The following is a 20,843-nucleotide window of genomic DNA, read 5'->3' on the forward strand; positions in this document are numbered from 1 at the left end:
GCCTAATGGCTCACTGACTGCGGATCCCACATGGATAAGTGAAGTGCTCAGTGCACAATTCAAGAGTGTCTTCACTTCTCCTCTGAGTCACATGCAGATGAAGAACCCAGCTGATTTCTTTGATAATAGCACTCAGCAGAAAAAGACTGCATCCATTACCTACATTGACATTGAAGAGGAAGATGTAATAGGTGCCATAAATGAAATGAGCTTAAATTCGGCAACTGGCCCCGATGGTTTCCCGGCTGTCCTCTTAAAGTCGTGTAAACAAGAATTAGCAGGACCACTCCGGATACTCTTCCAGAGTTTCCTTGCAAATGGTAAACTTCCCAAAAAGCTGAAGGAAGGCACCATATGTCCTGTCCATAAAGGCGGAAGCAGAGCAGAGGCTGGGAACTACAGGCCCATCTCTCTGACTTCACATATTAGCAAAGTCATGGAACGAATTGTCAGAAAGAGATTGATTGCGTTCCTAGAAGAAAATGACTTGCTGAATGAGACCCAGCATGGTTTCCGTCCAGGTAGAAGCTGCCTCACGCAGCTCCTGCAGCATTATGACTGGGTCCTGAAGCAGCTACTTGACCATTCAAATGTTGATGTGATATATCTCGACTTTGCAAAAGCCTTTGACAAAGTTGATCATGGCTTGATATGTCACAAGCTGCGAAACCTTGGCATAACTGGTAAATTAGGAGAATGGCTGCATGACTTCCTGAATGGTAGAAGTCAGACAGTTGCAGCCAATGGAGAACTATCTAGGGAAACACAAATATTGAGCGGTGTTCCGCAAGGAACTATCCTGGGGCCACTACTGTTCATAGTGGCCCTTCTGGACATGCCCACGGTCACTCGGAGAGCCACTGTAACTAGCTACGCTGATGACACAAAGATATCTCAGGCCATAAAGAATCCTGATGATATTGTAAGCCTACAGAATGACCTAAATGCAATATATGAGTGGGCAGAGCAAAACAATATGCAGTTCAATGCGGAAAAATTTCAAGTACTGCGCTACAAGGCCACAAGTGCCTCCCAACTAGCATACACAGGACCTGGAGGTACTGCAATCCCAGAACCACAAGCCGTGAGAGACCTGGGCATCAACATGTGTAGTGATGCATCATTTCACATGCACATTGTCAAGTTGACAGCAAAGTTGACAGCAAAGTGCAGACAGCTGGCGGGGTGGATACTGAGGACATTCCGTACAAGACATTTGTCCTGAGCTGCCTAGACTATTGCTCTCAGTTGTGGTCACCACACAGTGTCAAACGGACAGCAGAACTCGAGGCAATTCAGAGGCACTATACAAAAAAGATCGCCACAGTCCAGCAGATGAACTACAGGGAGCGACTGCAGGTACTAGGTCTCTACTCCCTGGAACGCAGGCGGGAGAGATATGTAATAATATACATATGGAAAATACTGGAAGGACTGGTGCCAAACTTTGGCATCAAGTACTACAGGAATCTCACATAAGAACAAGATACTGCAGCAGCCTCGGTTTCAGAGGACCTCAGCTCTTCAATGCCCTGCCAAAACATTTGAGAGACCTGCAAGACACGGATGTGGAGGTCTTCAAGACAAAACTCGACGCTTTCCTCTCCACGATACCAGATGAACCAATGGCTCGAAATGAGACACAGTTTAGGGCAGCGATGTCAAATTCTCTTATACACCAGATGTGCCATCAAAACTCTTGATTGGACTATATCAGGTGCAGGAGAAGAGCCATGCAAGGAACGTGAAGAGAGCAAAGCATAAAGACAGAAAATCACGGTCGTGCTCCAGCATGACCACAGCCACTTGGCTGAAACCCAGAAATAAAAAAATTAAAATGTATATATATATATATATATATATATATATATATATATATATATATATATATATATATATATATATGTATATATATATGTACTTCTATATGTAAACCATGTTGGCAAAATAACATAGTCTGCCATGGACACCTGTGCTTTGGTTCTTTCTTTCTTTTTCTTTTCTTCCTTTCTTTTGTCACGTTTGCTATGAATTAAATTAATGAATTCAACGGGATACACCGTCTGCAAGTAGTTGGGTTCAGCATATTATCCTCCATTTTCTAATTGTTACACAAATTTTGGGTAAAACCTCCACTTTTACCCGCTCCCATTGATTGCACCTAGTATAGCACTAGTGTAGCAATAATTGGGTACCCTCCCAGCAGTATACTGGATAGATACTATCCCTTAGCGGGTTGTACCCCCAACCCCTAACTCTCTCACGTTATATATATATATATATATATATATATATATATATATATATATATATATATATATATATATATATATATATATATATATAAATATATACATACATATATATATACATACATACATATATATATATATCTAAATATATATACATACATATATGTACATACATATATATATATATACATACATATATATATATATATATATATATATATATATATATATATATATATATATATATATATATATATATATATATATATATATATATATATAACGTGAGAGAGTTAGGGGTTGCGGTACAACCCGCTAAGGGATAGTATCTATCCAGTATACTGCTGGGAGGGTACCCAATTATTGCTACACTAGTGCTATATATATATATGTATGTATGTATGCATATATATATATATATATATATATATATATATATATATATATATATATATATATATATATATATATATATATATATATATATATATATATATATATCTTAATATAGAAAGCTGAAATTGTGTGTCTGTGTGAAGCCTTTTTGAAAGTTTATAGAAATCCACATTTTCCACTTTTTCGTAAAAAGTTTTACATCAATGGAATTTTGTCGATCTGAACTTTCCAGTGCAGTAATTAGATTTTTAAAATTCCGTTTACTTTGTGTGATTTAAGGGAGATTTGGCTGTCGTTTCTAGCAATTTTTATATTTCATCCCTTCTACTTGGAACGCCGTTCTTACACACGCGCTCAACATAAAAATATAGAGAGTAAGAGTAAAAGAGGGAGAGGGAGAGAGAGAGAAAGTGATACATACAACGTCATAGATTAAACTTTCATCTCAGTATTCTTTACCTATTTTTCATAGCATAGATACGTAAAAACACACACAACCACATATACATAACATGTGACAACAACATACACATTTCTCTCAATCTCTACTCAATTCTCCCCCTCTTCCTCTCTCGCTCTCTCAAACGTATACACGTGCAAGTAAACACAATCATTCACATCGTGGTGTATTTACAAAACATTGACGGCATAACTACAGAGTTGTACCCCCCAACTTTGGAAGGTCATAACTTTCATAAAAATGAATATTTTTTTATGAAATTTTCTATGCATATATTATTTATTATGTAGATTCCGAATATACAAAAATTTTGGTGAAAGTGTTTTGGGAGGGGGTGGGGGACAATATTCGGAAATTCCACTTAAATTCCTCTTAACTTCCAGGAAAATGAATATATTTTCGTGAAATTTTCTACAAATATACCTTGATGTATGTACATTTCAAGCATGTAGGAATTTTGAAGGAAACAACTGTAGGTTATTTTTGAGAAGTGTTCCCCACTCGGTGGTGTTTCGGAGCAAGTCGTCCATATTTGTTTCATTTTTCTCTATTATGTGCTTATGCGCATCCTTAGATTTCTAATGAAGTAATAGGCAGTGAACAGAAGCCGTCATAAGAAAACTTTTAACTACCTCTATTCCTTTCTCCTCCTCTCTCTACCTCTTCCTCTCTCGCTCTCTCAAAAGCATACACGTGCAAGTACACATTCATTCAGTAAAATATAACCCATGTTCGTCAATGTTTTGTATATATACCTCGATTTTCTCTAGGGTGTTAGGGTTAGGGTTTTAGGGTCAGGGTTAGGGTTTAGGGTTACGGTTACGGCTAGGTTTAGGACTAGTGTTACGGTTAAGGTTTTAGGGTTAGGGTTTTAGGGTTAGGGTTTTAGGGTTAGGGTTTTAGGGTTAGGGTTTAGGGTTAGTGTTAGGGTTAGGGTTAGGATTAGGTTTAGGATTAGGGTTGGGTAAACGTGCGGGTGTTAATCTGAAAAATTACAGAAATGTGAAAAGTACCGACCCTGCCATCTATTATAACTTTTGTTGTTCTGTTTAATATATACATAGATTATGCCTCCAAAGAAGAGAGTTTGCTGGGGAAAGACAGCAACCGGTTTAAAATGACAGCCACAGACTGCAGCAATTCACCACATTCCAGTAGCTACTTTGAACATAATGCAAAATGGTGCATCAACATCTTCTGCCCAATCTGATAGAATTCTGGTAAAACTGTGTAGCAACAGATCGCCAGCAATTGCTTCATCAGAAATTGCCGTCCTAGCTCCTGTGAAAAGGGATTACCCTGCTATGTATAATCAGGGCAGCGCAAAAAGTTGTTTTGCACAAGCATTTCTATAGCCAATTAGACGGATGAAATTTACGTACGCTTAATAATGTTACGCAAAACAGCCTTCAGACTTTTCCTATTAATTTCATCGTCTTTTGAATTATGAACATATTTACATCATAAGGGTTTTTTCGTTGTAAGGCTTTCTTTTTTAGTTGATTTTTCACCTATCAAGACTTATCGTAGATGGCGTAATAAGTCACACCCGGACAAGGTCGGGTTATACTGCTAGTATATGTATATATATATATATGTATGTATGTATATATATATATATATATATATATATATATATATATATATATATATATATATATATATATATATATATATATATACTAGCAGTATAACCCAGCGTTGCCCGGGATTAAGCTAGGATTATTAAGTGATCAAGTGCTTTATTTCAAACTAAAATAAGTAACATCGACATCAGATTTGAGCGAAATCCGTTGAAATTGGTTTGGCTGAAAATGGTTTGCTGGCAATTTGATTGGGAAATCCCATAAGGAATTAGTTTATCGGTTATTTCCACTCATTGACTGTTCTTTTTTTTAAAGTTGCATTAGAGATCTGCATAGGAGAGGGTTGATCTGAAGGTTTGCATTGGAGATCTGGATTGGAGTAACTTAGGAAAACTTACCAACAGCCTTAACCAGAAAATAAGGGGCCTGCCCCTTCTAGGTTAATTCTATGAGCAACTTAGCCAATCACTGATATCAGCCGAATAAGCATTGTTGTTGGAGAAGTGAGCATTGTCCAATAAAAAAGAGGAAGAATCTATAAGTCATGTTGCCATGGTTTGAGAATGTGTCCGGCCAATGTTTCCGGATCACTGTTTATAACCACATCGGCTTCAATGTCAACTTGTCTATAAAACTTTGCTATAGACAACATTGCGTGTTCTGCCCTGAAGAGCATACACAAAAAGAGCGTTTCTACTACCCACACGGGAGCAGGCCACCTAAAGTTGCCCATGTGAAAAGCATGGCTCCCCCAAATGGATGCCTGCCACCGGTGTGCTGAAATCCTCGGAATTTCACTCCCCCCACACATTGATCTTTTCACCAGCTATTTTTCAATGTACGGGAAAAATACGGAAATTAAGAATATGGATAAATATTTTTTTTTAATCTCAAATTTACCATGAAAAACTCCAGCTAAATTTTAGATAACACTCGCACGATTTTCACTAAGAAAAAAATAAATCGGATTTTTTGCATGGAATCAACTATCCTGGCCTGCTAATATGCTACAAAACCCTTTATGTGGTCTGAAAAACAGGTTGGAGTGTGGTGGAAGCCTCGGAAAGTTTAAATCACATCGGCCTTTTCCATAAAAAGTGTTGGAGGGAAAGAGGGAAACAACGTCGTAAAAGTGAAAGAGATAGAGAGAGCGTGATTTCTTTTGAAGTTGGCATGTGTGTGTGTGTGTGTGTGTGTGTAATGTTGCTGGTATGTGTATGTGTGAGAGAGAGAAAAAGGGAGAGAGAGAGAGAGAGAAAGAAAGAAAGAAAGAAAGAGAGAGAGATAACTGAAATGATTTTTATTTCCTTTTTATAGTGAGTTTGTGAGACAAAGTCTGGTGAAGTTCTTTTGTTAGTGTGAGAGAGAGCAGTTATGTATGTATGTATGTATGTATGTATGTATGTATGTATGTATGTATGTATGAATGGCTACAGTGACACACACACGCAGGTTGTTATGTATGTGTGTGTGTCACTGAATCCATTCACACACACACATACATAACAACCTGCGCGTGTGTGTGTGTGTCACTGTAGCCATACATACATACGTACATACATACATACGTACATACATACATACATACATAACCTCTCTGTCTCACACTAACAAAAGAACTTCACCAGACTTTCTGTCTCACAAACTCACTATAAAAAGGAAATAAAAATCATTTCAGTTATCTCTCTTTCTTTCTCTCTCTCTCTCCCTCTTTCTCTCTGTCACACATACACACACCAGCAACATTACACACACACACACATGCCAACTTCAAAAGAAATCGCGCTCTAAGATTTATAATAAATAAATAATTTAAAATAAATATATTTTAATTGTTGTGTGAGAAAGTATATATAATCTCATTATAAAATATAGTGTCTGTCAAAAACGTCCTATATTTGAAACTATATCTCCTGTTTAAGAAAAAAAAATCATTTTACATTTTCAATTTTCATGAATGCTGACACTGTCTTCCTTACTCTCCTCTCCCAGTCTTTCTTTCGTTAGATGCTTGCTGTCTCCCTCTCCCACTTTTTCTTTACTTTTTTTGTTAGACGCTGGCAAACAATCTGTATCTCTCCCTCACTCCCCATCTCACAAATATACAATTTCTCTCTCTCTCCTTCACGCGCTTACGCACACTTTGACTTCGCCATGTTAGCAAACTTCAAAATTGGTAAAAGTTATGGTTGAAAATCGATTTTTACAGCTATACACGGGTGCCTCTGAGAGAAAAAGTTGATGAAAATGCAAATAGGGTCATGACAAACGTCCTCCTAAAATTGGAGCGACATGCATGCTAATTTGTGGATGTGCATAAACTACATTAGCCTCAAGAAAACATCTTTTCCAGCTGGCTACTGACACAAGATCTGTGTCCATATACTGTGAGCTAGGGCGTCTGCAGTAATTCCAATAGCCTGATTTATTAATGCAATATAATGCCATTTCCAACCACCTATGAGTATGAGACTGCAATTTCCACTTTCCTTGCCATCAAAAATAAGTCACAAAATCGACTGGATATCACACCAGAAATGAGAGTTGCCCTCTCTAAAACAGAGCCGAACATAGAAGAGCTGGTTACTTTGCTCTATACAAAATGACAGACAGTCTGCTTTTGTGAATAAATAGTTTCTTATATAGTATTGTTGTCATGTTATTTACCAGTGATTCAGGAAAAGGGATAGCAAACCTCCAGGGGAGGAGAAGAAGACGGTGTTTCTACTAAAATTGTGGGTTTCCTTGCATACTAGTGGTCCAATTGCAGAAACTTCTGTACAATTATTTTGCTGAAAAAAGCTAAATTGGTTGGAATGCATCTCTTGGATAATCAATATGAGGAATGACCTGACAATGAGGAGGAATAGCATCCCAAACATGGTGAAAGGGGATGGTGATGCCAAAAGTTCAAGAACCACTCTTATGTATGTATATATACCATAGTTTCTGTGTATAACCTGCGGTTTCTTTCTGCCAAACAGACATAAATGGGTCTTATGCAGTTGTTAATGCTGGATGCTTGGGATATTTTCAAACTGTTTTCGTTTCTCATTTGTGTTGTAACCAATTGATCAACTGATTCCCCATATTTTCATGTATATTTATTGTATCCCAATGGGGCATTGTGTGGATTAAGGAAAAAAGAGAAAAAAGAAAAATGATATAGAAATGTTAAACTAAAACATTTAACTGATACTACTTGTGAGTAGGTAGCATGCAGCCATTTCACATTCCTTATTATAATTCACCCTCCATTCGTTCATTCTGTGTTTTGTCCACACTGTAGTGTCCTGTCTGTCCCCGTCTATGTATGAGCCTGAGTGCTTAAATAAAGAAATACTGTTGGTTCCCGACCTTCTAAGGTCTAACCACTGACAACATTACAGCGACCTCCATCTTCATTACCACCATCATGTCTCTCACCAACGCTGCCAACAACACCTACATAGCCCCAACACACTGCACTGGTTCTAACATATTGCTGTTCGTGAGCTTTCCTCACCAGGGTTAACAGCTAACATACAACCCACACAGATTCATGTAGATATATGACTAAATGTACATCAACCACTTCCATTCAGCTTGTGTATATATACATGTGACCACAATAAGCGTATTTAAAGTTATCATCTTTGTTCCATGTATTTCTTTACTGGGTTCCTACCACAATAACATTACAGCCTTCTGAGCGAAGTCACATTAGATGGAATACCACTTATCCTTCTACACATACATACAAGCACACATGCACATGTATGACTAGAATTCAGATAATAGTTGTCCAGATCATTAATTTTAATTCATTGAAATTTCTTGGCATGTTGACGCCTGCTTTACTTTATATGCATATTAATACAGTTGAGATAGGCAGGGCACTCTGTTCGGATGAAAGATGTATGGTTTGCTTTGGATGGTCTACTTTGTATGGTCTGCTTTGGAATAAGAAAAAGTCCTGTAGGTTGTCCCTCTTATATTAGAAGGATATGCTTAAGGATAACTTCAAGCACTGTAATATTGAATTTAACTCTTGAGAATCTTGCTGAAAAGTAAAATGTAAGAACAACGTATTTCACTAGTCTGAAATAGTTTGAAGTGAGTAGACAGAAACATTGTGATTATCTTCTCTTCAAATGTCTTTATTATCTTCTCTTCAAATGTCTTTATTATCTTCTCTTCAAATGTCTTTATTTGTGGTGATTGTGGATTCGTAGCATACATCAAAGCAGGACTCACTACCCACAGCAGAAAGCATAGATCTACACAAGATCATCAGTCAGCACCATAAAACATCTCATACATAATCAATGTTTGGCTCAAGATCAAAGTAAAGATACCAAATTGCAGAACCCAGCATCTACCATTTAGATGTGTGTGTGTGAGTTAAAATGATTTATCTTAGGCTTTCAATCAACATTATCACTAATTAAAAGGATATTCACAATGTTTCTGTCTACTCACTTCAAACTATTTCAGACTAGTGAAATACGTTGTTCTTACATTTTACTTTTCAGCAAGATTCTCAAGAGTTAAATTCAATATTACAGTGCTTGAAGTTATCCTTAAGCATATCCTTCTAATATAAGAGGGACAACCTACAGGACTTTTTCTTATTCCAAAGCAGACCATACAAAGTAGACCATCCAAAGCAAACCATACATCTTTTTAATTATGTATTATATATTGTTACAGCGACATCCAGTTTCGTAATTCTAAAAATTTAATGGAAAGTAATTGAGTCCTAAGATACAATTTCTACTTAGAACACTGAGTCAGTAATGTGAAGTAAATAACATATAAGCTTCTGTTATTTTGTATTTTCTTCTCTTACAGATTATTTTACGTGAGACTGACCTTGAAAACGGAACTTTTGTCGGCTTAATAAGAGATTCTCAACACCTAACGTTCGTGTTCAGTGGTGAAATATTTCTTTTAAGAATATGACCTACGATAGTAAATCAAGATTTTATTTTGATTCTATCAAAATCAAATTTATGTTAGTGATTTTGTTAATCTTAATATATGTTGATCAGTCAATGACAACAGTATGTCACACCTCATGCACATGTGATCAGTACCAGACTGATATAGAATGTAATACGACATGGCCGCACTCATTTCCAATGAATGTGACAAAATTGTAAGTATTAAACAATTTCAAAATATTTATTACATACATAGTTTTTCTAAATTTTATTCATATCAGTTATGTTGTCATTTAAAGTAGTGGATTTCAAACCGACAAATATCAGCCCCTATGAATATTAATGAATTTTTTATCATCTGTCCCTTTTATAAATGAGATTGCCTCACTGTTTAGAGTTTAAGTCACCCTTTATTTCATCTCTATATGTATCTGTCAGTCTTTCTATATTTCTATAGTTTATGTGTCTGTATCTGTGACTGCATGCGAGTATGTACATGTTTATCCAAATAAGCACACCCTTTATGTCCAATGTATTTGTTATGTTGCATAGACTAAGAACAGTATTCATCCATATAATTCTTTCTTCATTTTGATATCAGACAAGTTCAAAAATATAGCACAAAAATAATAGAAATGACACACCAGGAAAATAATTCAAGAACTCATACATGACAATTCATTTGTGGCTCTCAAGAAATGTTAGTGGCAAAGAAGTGAACAACTTTAGAAAGTGACAGGATATAGACAGCATAGTAAATTAGAGTTATTATTCTATTTGAAAGAAAATGATTGACAGCCACTTTGAAGCCTTCGAGACCAGGCATAAAAACATTAAGTTTGCTGCAGTTTTAACCACGTCCTTGTCATCGTCGTCATCATCATCATTGTTTAACATCCATTTTCCATGCTGGCATTGGTTGGACAGTTTGACAGAAGTAGGCCAGTCCAAGAACTCTCTAGACTCCAATTGTCTGTTGTGGCATTGTTTCTATGGTTGGGTGCCCTTCCTAACACCAACCACTTTATAGAGTGTGCTTGGTGCTTTTTACATGCCACCAGCACAGGTGCATTTACGCAGCACTAGCACGAGTACATTTTATGTGGCACCAGCACCTGTAAAGGATAAACCTGCATGTATGGATGACAGCAATTTTACTTTGCTAGACAGCATATGCCTTACTCTTTTATAATACGATGTCTATCAAGGTTTCCTATTTGCATTAAACATTTACTTTAAAAATCAACTAATTCTTTTAATTTAATATCTAATATTTTATTGATGATCTGTTCTAAACAATTTTAAACAATTATTTTCTTTCTTAGAGTCAACGCAGCTAAAACCAAAATCCTAATAAGTAGGAAGGTAGATAAAACACAAACCTCTTCAGGTAGATGGCCCTGCTCAGTATGTAGAAAAGGAGTAGGTAGTAACTCTATAAGATGTACCCGGTGCAAGCTATGGACACATAAGAGGTGCAGCAACATCAAAGGCAGGTTAACTAGCAAGTTAGTTTTTGTTTGTGGCAGATGTTCAGGTGCAATAAACACTGTAAACAAACAGGAAACAACTATCTCATTCCAGGGAGAAAAACTAGAGGTAGTCGATAGCTTCCGCTATCTGGGTGACCAAGTTAGTAGTGGGGGTGGGTGCGCTGAAAGTGTAACTGCTAGAATAAGAATAGCCTGGGCCAAGTTTAGAGAGCTCTTACCTCTGCTGGCGACAAAGGGACTCTCACTCAGAGTAAAAGGCAGACTGTATGACGCATGTGTACGAACAGCCATGCTACATGGCAGTGAAACATGGGCTGTGACTGCTGAGGACATGCGTAAGCTCGCAAGGAATGAAGCCAGTATGCTCCGCTGGATGTGTAATGTAAATGTGCATACCCATCAGAGTGTAAGTATCTTGAGAGAAAAGCTGAACATAAGAAGCATCAGTTGTGGTGTGCAAGAGAGACGATTGCGCTGGTATGGACATGTGGTGAGAATGGATGAGGATAGCTGCGTGAAAAAGTGCCACACCCTAACAGTTGAGGGAACCCGTGGAAGAGGTAGGCCCAGGAAGACCTGGGCTGAGGTGGTGAGGCAAGACCTTCGAACATTGGGCCTCACCGAGGCGATGACTACTGACCGAGACCTTTGGAAATGTGCTGTGCGTGGACTGGCTCTTGTGTGGGTGGCACATAAGATGTACCATCCTGAGCGTAACCGTTGCCAGTACCGCCTGACTGGCCTGGTAGGGTTTTCGAGCGAGATCATTGCCAGTGCCCCTGGACTGGCTCTTGTGCGGGTGGCACATAAAAGACACCATTTCGAGCGTGGCCGTTTTCATGTGGGTGACACGTAAATGCACCCACTACACTCTCTGAGTGGTTGGCGTTAGGAAGGGCATCCAGCTGTAGAAACTCTGCCAAATTAGATTGGAGCCTGGTGTTGCCATCCGGTTTCACCAGTCCTCAGTCAAATCGTCCAACCCATGCTAGCATGGAAAGCGGACGTTAAACGATGATGATGATGATGATGATTAGACATTCTAAAATACTATTAAATTTCATTCAATTTTAAAAAAGGTAAAATCAGACAGAACTTATGGGATAACCTGATATATCACTATATTTTGTGCGTGTGATTGTGTGTGTGTGTGTGTGTATGATTGTGTGTGTGTGTGTGTGATTGTGTGTGTGTGTAATTGTGTGTGTGTGTGATTGTGTGTGTGTGTGTGATTGTGTGTGTGTGTGTGTGATTGTGTGTGAGTATATACAAATGAGCGTGCATTTGTGTCCTTTGCAGTTAAGTTGCATAATTAAGATTAGTGTTCGTCATACACCAACGAGAAAGGTTTTCTGGCTGTGATACTTCTACCAAATTGTACATTCAGGATTCAAAGATCTGGTTTGTTCTTACGTATTTTAAGAAAGTATTGTACAATTTGTAAGGAATGTGGCTGCGAATGCTTCATCATGCAGTGATGAAAGACATATTGAAAACCCTTTGATTCTATGAAGAATGAATATTTGAAGAGTATTTAGTGAGTGTGGTCACTAATTTATAGTATGAAAGTGTTTGTGGAAAGGTCCAGTAAATGAGCTTTTGAGAAACCTGTAATGGAATGTGAGAAGGCAGTTTTTTAAAACAAATAATTATATATTTAAATATATGCATATATATATATATATATATATATATATATATATATATATATATATATATATATATATATATATAAATATATGCATATACATATATAGTGAGAAACTACTAAAAACAAAAGACAAAGATGGGTGTGTAAACAACAAACAGATGTATTAGTTCAATGCTCGGCAAGTGAAAAAGTCTTTTACGTTTCGAGCCTATGCACTTTGACAGAAAGGAACATAGAAATAAATAGGAAGAGAAAATGGAAAAAGGTTCAGTGGCTAGTGATCTGTCATGGCGAATGCCAGACAGAGGGGTCACACAGGAGACCTAGGAAGAAGGGGAGATGATAAAATGGTGGTGATCCCAAAACGAAAAAGTGATGATGATAATGATACACATATATATAATGTCTTATGAGAATTTATGGGAAAGTACCTGTTGTGTGGATGCCCCCAGACGAAAAGTAGGCTAGTCCACTACGTATAAATAGTGGATGTGATAGCCAGTAAGGGTTGTTCGGAGGGCGGAATGTCAAAGGTTGAGTATTCAGTAGTGAAGAGTTTGAAGGCTGAGAGTTTATTAGTTGAGCGAAGGTATGTCATCAGGGAAAGCACGCCGTCCAAATGTGTGATATAACAGTGGCGACGAGGTTTCGAATAGTACTGAAATGGAAGAGTTACTGAAAACAGTTGTAAAACAACAAGAGCAGCAACTGAGGAAGTTAACAGAATTGTTACCGCATTCGAGAAATACGACAGAATCATTTTCAGTGGACGGTGTTGCAAATTCCATCGAAGAATTGCACTACAAACCGGATGAAGGAACTACCTTTACTGCATATTACAGACAATACGAAGACATATTCAGAGAGGAATGCACGGGATAGTCTAGTGAAAGGAAGAGAAAGAGAGAGAGATAGATAGAGAGAGAGATAGATAGAGAGAGAGAGAGAGGATATGCAATTCCATGTGTATGAGCCTGGTGAACTTCAGTCTAAGATTAGGACTGATCAGCAGATGTATGACAAATGTTTTCCAGACATGACACTCACTCAGTTATACATTCAGGGATGTAATATAACTCAATATCTCTCTCCTTACTTTAACATCATCATCATCTTAATCAACATGATCGTTTAACGTCCATTTTCCGTACATGGCATGAGTAGGACAGTTCACAGGACCCAGTCAGGAAGAAAAACTACCCTAGGCTACTGAATTTATTTTGGCAGGAATTTTATGGCTGGATATCTTTCCTAACACCAACCACCCAACAGAGTGGACATAGGGCTTTTCATGTGGTATTAGTAAAGGTGAGGTTAGATTTGGCATGATTTTCACAGCTGAATGCCCTTCCAAATGCTAAACACATTGCTATAGAGGAGGTACATGATTAACTATTGAGAAAGAGGGAGAGTGAGTGAGAGAGAGAGAGAGTGGGGGAGGTACACGGAAGAGGCCAGAAACAAGTGTGCTGATGTAAACGAGACACTTAGTTATGTAGGCAGAAAAAAAAAACAAGAGAAGGAAAAAGAGAGAGAGTGACCAAAGGAAAGGGAGAGAGAGTATGAGTAATTAGTTAATGTGCGTGTGCGCGTGTGTGTGCATGCATAAGTGAAAAAATATCTATGTGTGATGATATATTGTGTACATATGATGATATATATGTGTATATCTGTAAATGTATGTAACTAATTGTGAATGTCCCTTTGTGTGTGTATGTATATATATATATAAATATATCTTTATTGCCCGCATGGAGCTAAACAGAGAAGGGACAAACAAAGGAATTAAGTCGATTACATCGATCCCAGTGCATAATTAGTACTTATTTAATCGACCCTGAAAGTAAGAAATGCAAAGTTGACCTCAGCGGAATTTGAACTCAGAATGTAACAGCAGATGAAATACCGCTGAGCATTTTGAACCAGTATTTCCTTGGATGAAACCATCCCTTCATGAGGTTAACACAACCTCTAATATATATATATATACATATATATATACATATATATATATACATATATATATATGTATAACTTTCATATATACACATTAACATGCATGCACACGCACACACTTATGCACACACACACAGAATGATATAAATATGAAATATTCTTTTTTAAATATAAATAAAATTAAAATATATAAGCAATATCAAGGGGGTATAATAGGAATTATATATATGTATAAATATAAAAATATAAAAGGAATATAATACGAGAGCCATCTAAATGAAAGTGGAATTTTGCAATATTATTTTATTCACCTAGTTTTACATGTCTACACTTTTATTACCTTCAAACTATTCTCCATTTGAAGCAATGCATCAGTCCAGACACATTTTTCACTTTTCAAAGCAGTTCTGCAACTCTTGTGAAGTGATGCTTTTTAACACCTCCATTTCCTTTATTTTTATTTTTTTCACCACCTCCACATCTGCAGAACGTTTTCCATCTAGGATTATTTCATTTGGGGTAACAAAAAGCAGTTGCTGGAAGCAAGATCGGGTGAATAGGGAAGATGGGTAAGCAGGGTCTTGTCATCTTTTGTCAACAACTCATACTCTCCCATATTCCCAATGAAGCAATTGCTCTAAAAAATATAATAATTTAAGCCTAATATTTAAGTCTTATCACAGATTTTGCTCAAATTCTTATGATCTCTTTCTTTGCTATAGATCTCTTGAACATAATGACATAACGTATTTGAATGAAGGGGCAATCGGAGATCTACCCGCTTTGAAGACTTTGTAAGTTGGATTACCCTTTTTCATATTATTTCATTAGCACTATGTACCTAAACATTTTATGTATCACATTTGTCCTCCTTTGTATACCTGTCTCTTTATGTATATGTGTATGTATGTGTGTGTGTGAGAGAGAGAAGGAGGGAGAGATAGAGAGATAGAGAGATAGATAAAGAGAGAGAGAGAGAGATAGAGAGAGAGATAGAGAGAGAGATAGAGAGAGAGATAGAGAGATATATATATATAGAGAGAGAGGATATGCAATTCCATGTGTATGAGCCTGGTGAACTTCAGTCTAAGATGAGTGAAGATCAGGAGAAGTTTGACAAATGTTTTCCAGCCATGACACTCACTGAATTATATATTCATGGATGTAGTATAACTCAATATGTCTCTCCTTATTTTTACATTATCATCATCATCATCAGCATCGTTTAGCATCCATCTTCCATGCATGCATGGGTAGGACAGTTGACAGGAGCTGTTCAGGAAGAAAAACTAGCAAAGGTGAGGTTAGATTTGGCATGATTTTCGCAGCTGAATGCCCTTCCAAATGCCAACCACATTACAGTGTGGACTGGATTCTGTTAACATGGCACCAGCAGTAGCAGGGTAACCACGTAGCTCGCAAGAGAAAGAATTATGAGAGGGGCAGGGGCATTTAAGGAGGGAGATCTTGCATCAGAGGATGATAGGTTAGAATGTGGTAAAGAGATACAGAGACAGAAGCAGGTGTCCTGCCACAACACAGGAGACATTAGATGAGGTGATCCAGTATCAGATGAGGAAAGGTTAGAGTGTAACAGAGAAATAGAGAGGCAGAAATAGGTGTTTTGCTATAGAGGAGGTACATGGTTAGCTATTGAGAAAGAGGGAGAGTAAGTGAGAGAGAGAGAAAGGTGGGGAGGTAATCGGAAGAGGCCAGAAACAAGTGTGCTGATGTAAACGAGACACTTAGTTATGTAGTCAGAAAAAATAAACAAGAGAAGGAAAGAGAGAGAGAGTGACCAAAGGAAAGGGAGAGAGAGTATGAAACATCAAAAGTGTAAGAGAGAGCAGAAGAGAGGTGTAATGCTAGGGTATACTCACAAATAACAAGGATCTGAGCAGAGAAAACAAGGTATGGTAATTTGCAAGAGGTGTGCCAGCGATTTTTCACAGTACATGGTATAATGTAGATATCTTCACCTCATTAGTTGTAACAACGAAGTTGCCAAATAATAATATTTTGAAATCTTTTAACATGTACGTTTCAGGTTTGCATAATATATGATAGAAATTTCACCTATTAAGTAAACCTTTCTCAGGTAAATCATTAAAAAATAATATAAATAGATTGATGGAAATATTTCAATATATATACGTAGTTATAAAAAATTAACCGCTAAGTTAGAAGGATAGATACATGCACACACACATATATGCATATATGGATATATACATATGTGTGTGTGTGTGTGTGTGTGTGTGTGTGAGAGGGTGCTGAATAGAACTTCACTTTGGATAATAGAAACTCCAGGAGGATTAGTTAATTATGATTATATTCAACATATTCCCCCTGTCAGACTCACACAATTATTGCAGCAGTCCTTCAGTTTTCCTAAGCCCTGTAAAAGGACTCAGAAGGTTTGGCCTCCAGCCAGGTGTCTTGCAATATCTTTAAAGACAAGAACGTTTCAGTACCCCTTGTATGTATACACACATATACATACTTATATATGTGTGTGCGTGTGCGCGTGCGTGTGCATGCATAAGTGAAAAAATATCTATGTGTGATGATATATTGTGTACATATGATGATATATATGTGTATATCTGTAAATGTATGTAACTAATTGTGTATGTCCCTTTGTGTGTGTATGTATATATATATATAAATATATCTTTATTGCCCGCATGGAGCTAAACAGAGAAGGGACAAACAAAGGAATTAAGTCGATTACCTCGATCCCAGTGCATAATTAGTACTTATTTAATCGACCCCGAAAGTAAGAAATGCAAAGTTGACCTCAGCGGAATTTGAACTCAGAATGTAACAGCAGATGAAATACCGCTGAGCATTTTGAACCAGTATTTCTTTGGATGAAACCATCCCTTCATGAGGTTAACACAACCTCTAATATATATATATGCATATACATATATATATATATATATATATATATATATATATATATATATATATATATATTTATATATATATATATATATATGTGTGTGTATAACGTTTATATATATATATGTATAACTTTCATATATACACATTAACATGCATGCACACGCACACATTTATGCACACACACACAGAATGATATAAATATGAAATATTCTTTTTTAAATATAAATAAAATTAAAATATATAAGCAATATCAAGGGGGTATAATAGGAATTATATATATGTATAAATATAAAAATATAAATGGAATATAATACGAGAGCCATCTAAATGAAAGTGGAATTTTGCAATATTATTTTATTCACCTAGTTTTACATGTTTACACTTTTATTACCTTCAAACTATTCTCCATTTGAAGCAATGCATCAGTCCAGACACATTTTTCACTTTTCAAAGCAGTTCTGCAACTCTTGTGAAGTGATGCTTTTTAACACCTCCATTTCCTTTATTTTTATTTTTTTCACCACCTCCACATCTGCAGAACATTTTCCATCTAGGATTTTTTCATTTGGGGTAACAAAAAGTGATTGCTGGAAGATCGGGTGAATAGGGGAGATGGGTAAGCAGGATCATGTCATCTTTTGTCAACAAAGATATATACTAATTGCTTTTATTTCCATAAGTACGCACCTCATACTCTCCCATATTCCCTATGAAGCAATTGCTTTAACAAATATAATTGTTTAAGCCTAATATTTAAGTCTTATCACAGATTTGGCTCAAATTCTTATGATCTCTTTCTTTGCTATAGGTTTCTGGAACATAATGAAATAACGTTTTTTAATGAAGGGGCAATCAGAGATCTACCCGCTTTGAATAATATGTAAGTTGGATTAACCTTTTTCATATTAGTTCATTAGCACTATGTACCTAAACATTTTATGTATCACATTTGTCCTCCTTTGTATACCTGTCTCTTTATGTATATGTGTATGTATGTGTGTGTGTGAGAGAGAGAGAAAAGGAGGGAGAGATAGATAGAGAGTGAGAGAGTGAGAGAGAGAGAGAGAGAGAGAGAGAAAGAGAAAGAGAGAGAGTAAGAGGAGAAAGAGAGGATATGCAATTCCATGTGTATGAGCCTGGTGAACTTCAGTCTAAGATGAGTGAAGATCAGGAGAAGTATGACAAATGTTTTCCAGCCATGACACTCACTGAGTTATACATTCATGGATGTAGTATAACTCAATATGTTTCTCCTTATTTTAGCATTATCATCATCATCATCACCATCGTTTAGCATCCATCTTCCATGCATGCATGGGTAGGACAGTTGACAGGAGCTGTTGAGGAAGAAAAACTAGCAAAGGTGAGGATAGATTTGGCATGATTTTCGCAGCTGAATGCCCTTCCAAATGCCAACCACATTACAGTGTGGACTGGATTCTGTTAACATGGCACCAGCAGTAGCAGGGTAACCAAGTAGCTCGCAAGAGAAAGAATTATGAGAGGGGCAGTGGCATTTAAGGAGGGGATCTTGCATCAGAGGATGAAAGGTTAGAATGTGGTAAAGAGACACAGAGACAGAAGCAGGTGTCCTGCCACAACACAGGAGACATTAGATGAGGTGATCCAGTATCAGATGAGGAAAGGTTAGAGTGTAACAGAGAAATAGAGAGGCAGAAATAGGTGTTTTACTATAGAGGAGGTACATAGTTAGCTATTGAGAAAGAGAGAGAGTGAGTGGGAGAGAGAGTGGGGGGGGGGGAGGTAATCGGAAGAGGACAGAAACAAGTGTCCTGATGTAAACGAGACACTTAGTTATGTAGTCAGAAAAAATAAACAAGAGAAGGAAAGAGAGAGAGAGTGACCAAAGGAAAGGGAGAGAGAGTATGAAACATCAAAAGTGTAAGAGAGAGCAGAAGAGAGGTGTAATGCTAGGGTATACTCACAAATAACAAGGATCTGAGCAGAGAAAACAAGGTATGGTAATTTGCAAGGGGTGTGCCAGCGATTTTTCACAGTACATGGTATAATGTAGATATCTTCACCTCATTAGTTGTAACAACGAAGTTGCCAAATAATAATATTTTGAAATCTTTTAACATGTACGTTTCAGGTTTGCATAATATATGATAGAAATTTCACCTATTAAGTAAACCTTTCTCAGGTAAATCATTAAAAAATAATATAAATAGATTGATGGAAATATTTCAATATATATACGTAGTTATAAAAAATTAACCGCTAAGTTAGAAGGATAGATACATGCACACACACATATATGCATATATGGATATATACATATGTGTGAGTGTGTGTGTGTGTGTGTGTGTGTGTGTGAGGGGGTGCTGAATAGAACTTCACTTTGGATAATAGAAACTCCAGGAGGATTAGTTAATTATGATTATATTCAACATATTCCCCTGTCAGACTCACACAATTATTGCAGCAGTCCTTCAGTTTTCCTAAGCCCTGTAAAAGGACTCAGAAGGTTTGGCCTCCAGCCAGGTGTCTTGCAATATCTTTAAAGACAAGAACGTTTCAGTACCCCTTGTATGTATACACACATATACATACTTATATATGTGTGTGCGTGTGCGCGTGCGTGCGCGCGTGCGTGTGCATGCATAAGTGAAAAAATATCTATGTGTGATGATATATTGTGTACATATGATGATAGATATGTGTATATCTGTAAATGTATGTAACTAATTGTGTATGTCCCTTTGTGTGTGTATGTATATATATATATAAATATATCTTTATTGCCCGCATGGAGCTAAACAGAGAAGGGACAAACAAAGGAATTAAGTCGATTACCTCGATCCCAGTGCATAATTAGTACTTATTTAATCGACCCCGAAAGTAAGAAATGCAAAGTTGACCTCAGCGGAATTTGAACTCAGAATGTAACAGCAGATGAAATACCGCTGAGCATTTTGAACCAGTATTTCTTTGGATGAAACCATCCCTTCATGAGGTTAACACAACCTCTAATATATATATATGCATATATATATATATATATATATATATATATATTTATATATATATATATATATATATATGTGTGTGTATAACGTTTATATATATATATGTATAACTTTCATATATACACATTAACATGCATGCACACGCACACATTTATGCACACACACACAGAATGATATAAATATGAAATATTCTTTTTTAAATATAAATAAAATTAAAATATATA

At 36.7% G+C, this 20,843-nt stretch overlaps 1 protein-coding gene across 8 annotated transcripts in view; it reads left to right on the top strand.

Annotated features, from left to right (window-relative positions):
* The window catches only part of LOC106873961 (adhesion G protein-coupled receptor G4), a 110,759-nt gene that overhangs the window by 7,943 nt on the left and 81,973 nt on the right, over nucleotides 1–20,843 (top strand). For all 8 annotated transcript variants that reach the window (XM_089358506.1, XM_089358509.1, XM_089358507.1 and 5 more), the window contains exons 2-4: nucleotides 9,528–9,834; nucleotides 15,442–15,513; nucleotides 18,438–18,509. In XM_089358506.1, coding sequence (XP_089214632.1) covers nucleotides 9,635–9,834; nucleotides 15,442–15,513; nucleotides 18,438–18,509 — 344 coding nt within the window. In that variant the 5' untranslated portion in view covers nucleotides 9,528–9,634. The remainder of the gene's footprint in view (nucleotides 1–9,527; nucleotides 9,835–15,441; nucleotides 15,514–18,437; nucleotides 18,510–20,843) is intronic.

This window comes from Octopus bimaculoides, chromosome 10 (assembly GCF_046866305.1).
Source record: "Octopus bimaculoides isolate indiv1 chromosome 10, ASM4686630v1, whole genome shotgun sequence".
Lineage (NCBI taxonomy): Eukaryota > Metazoa > Mollusca > Cephalopoda > Octopoda > Octopodidae > Octopus > Octopus bimaculoides.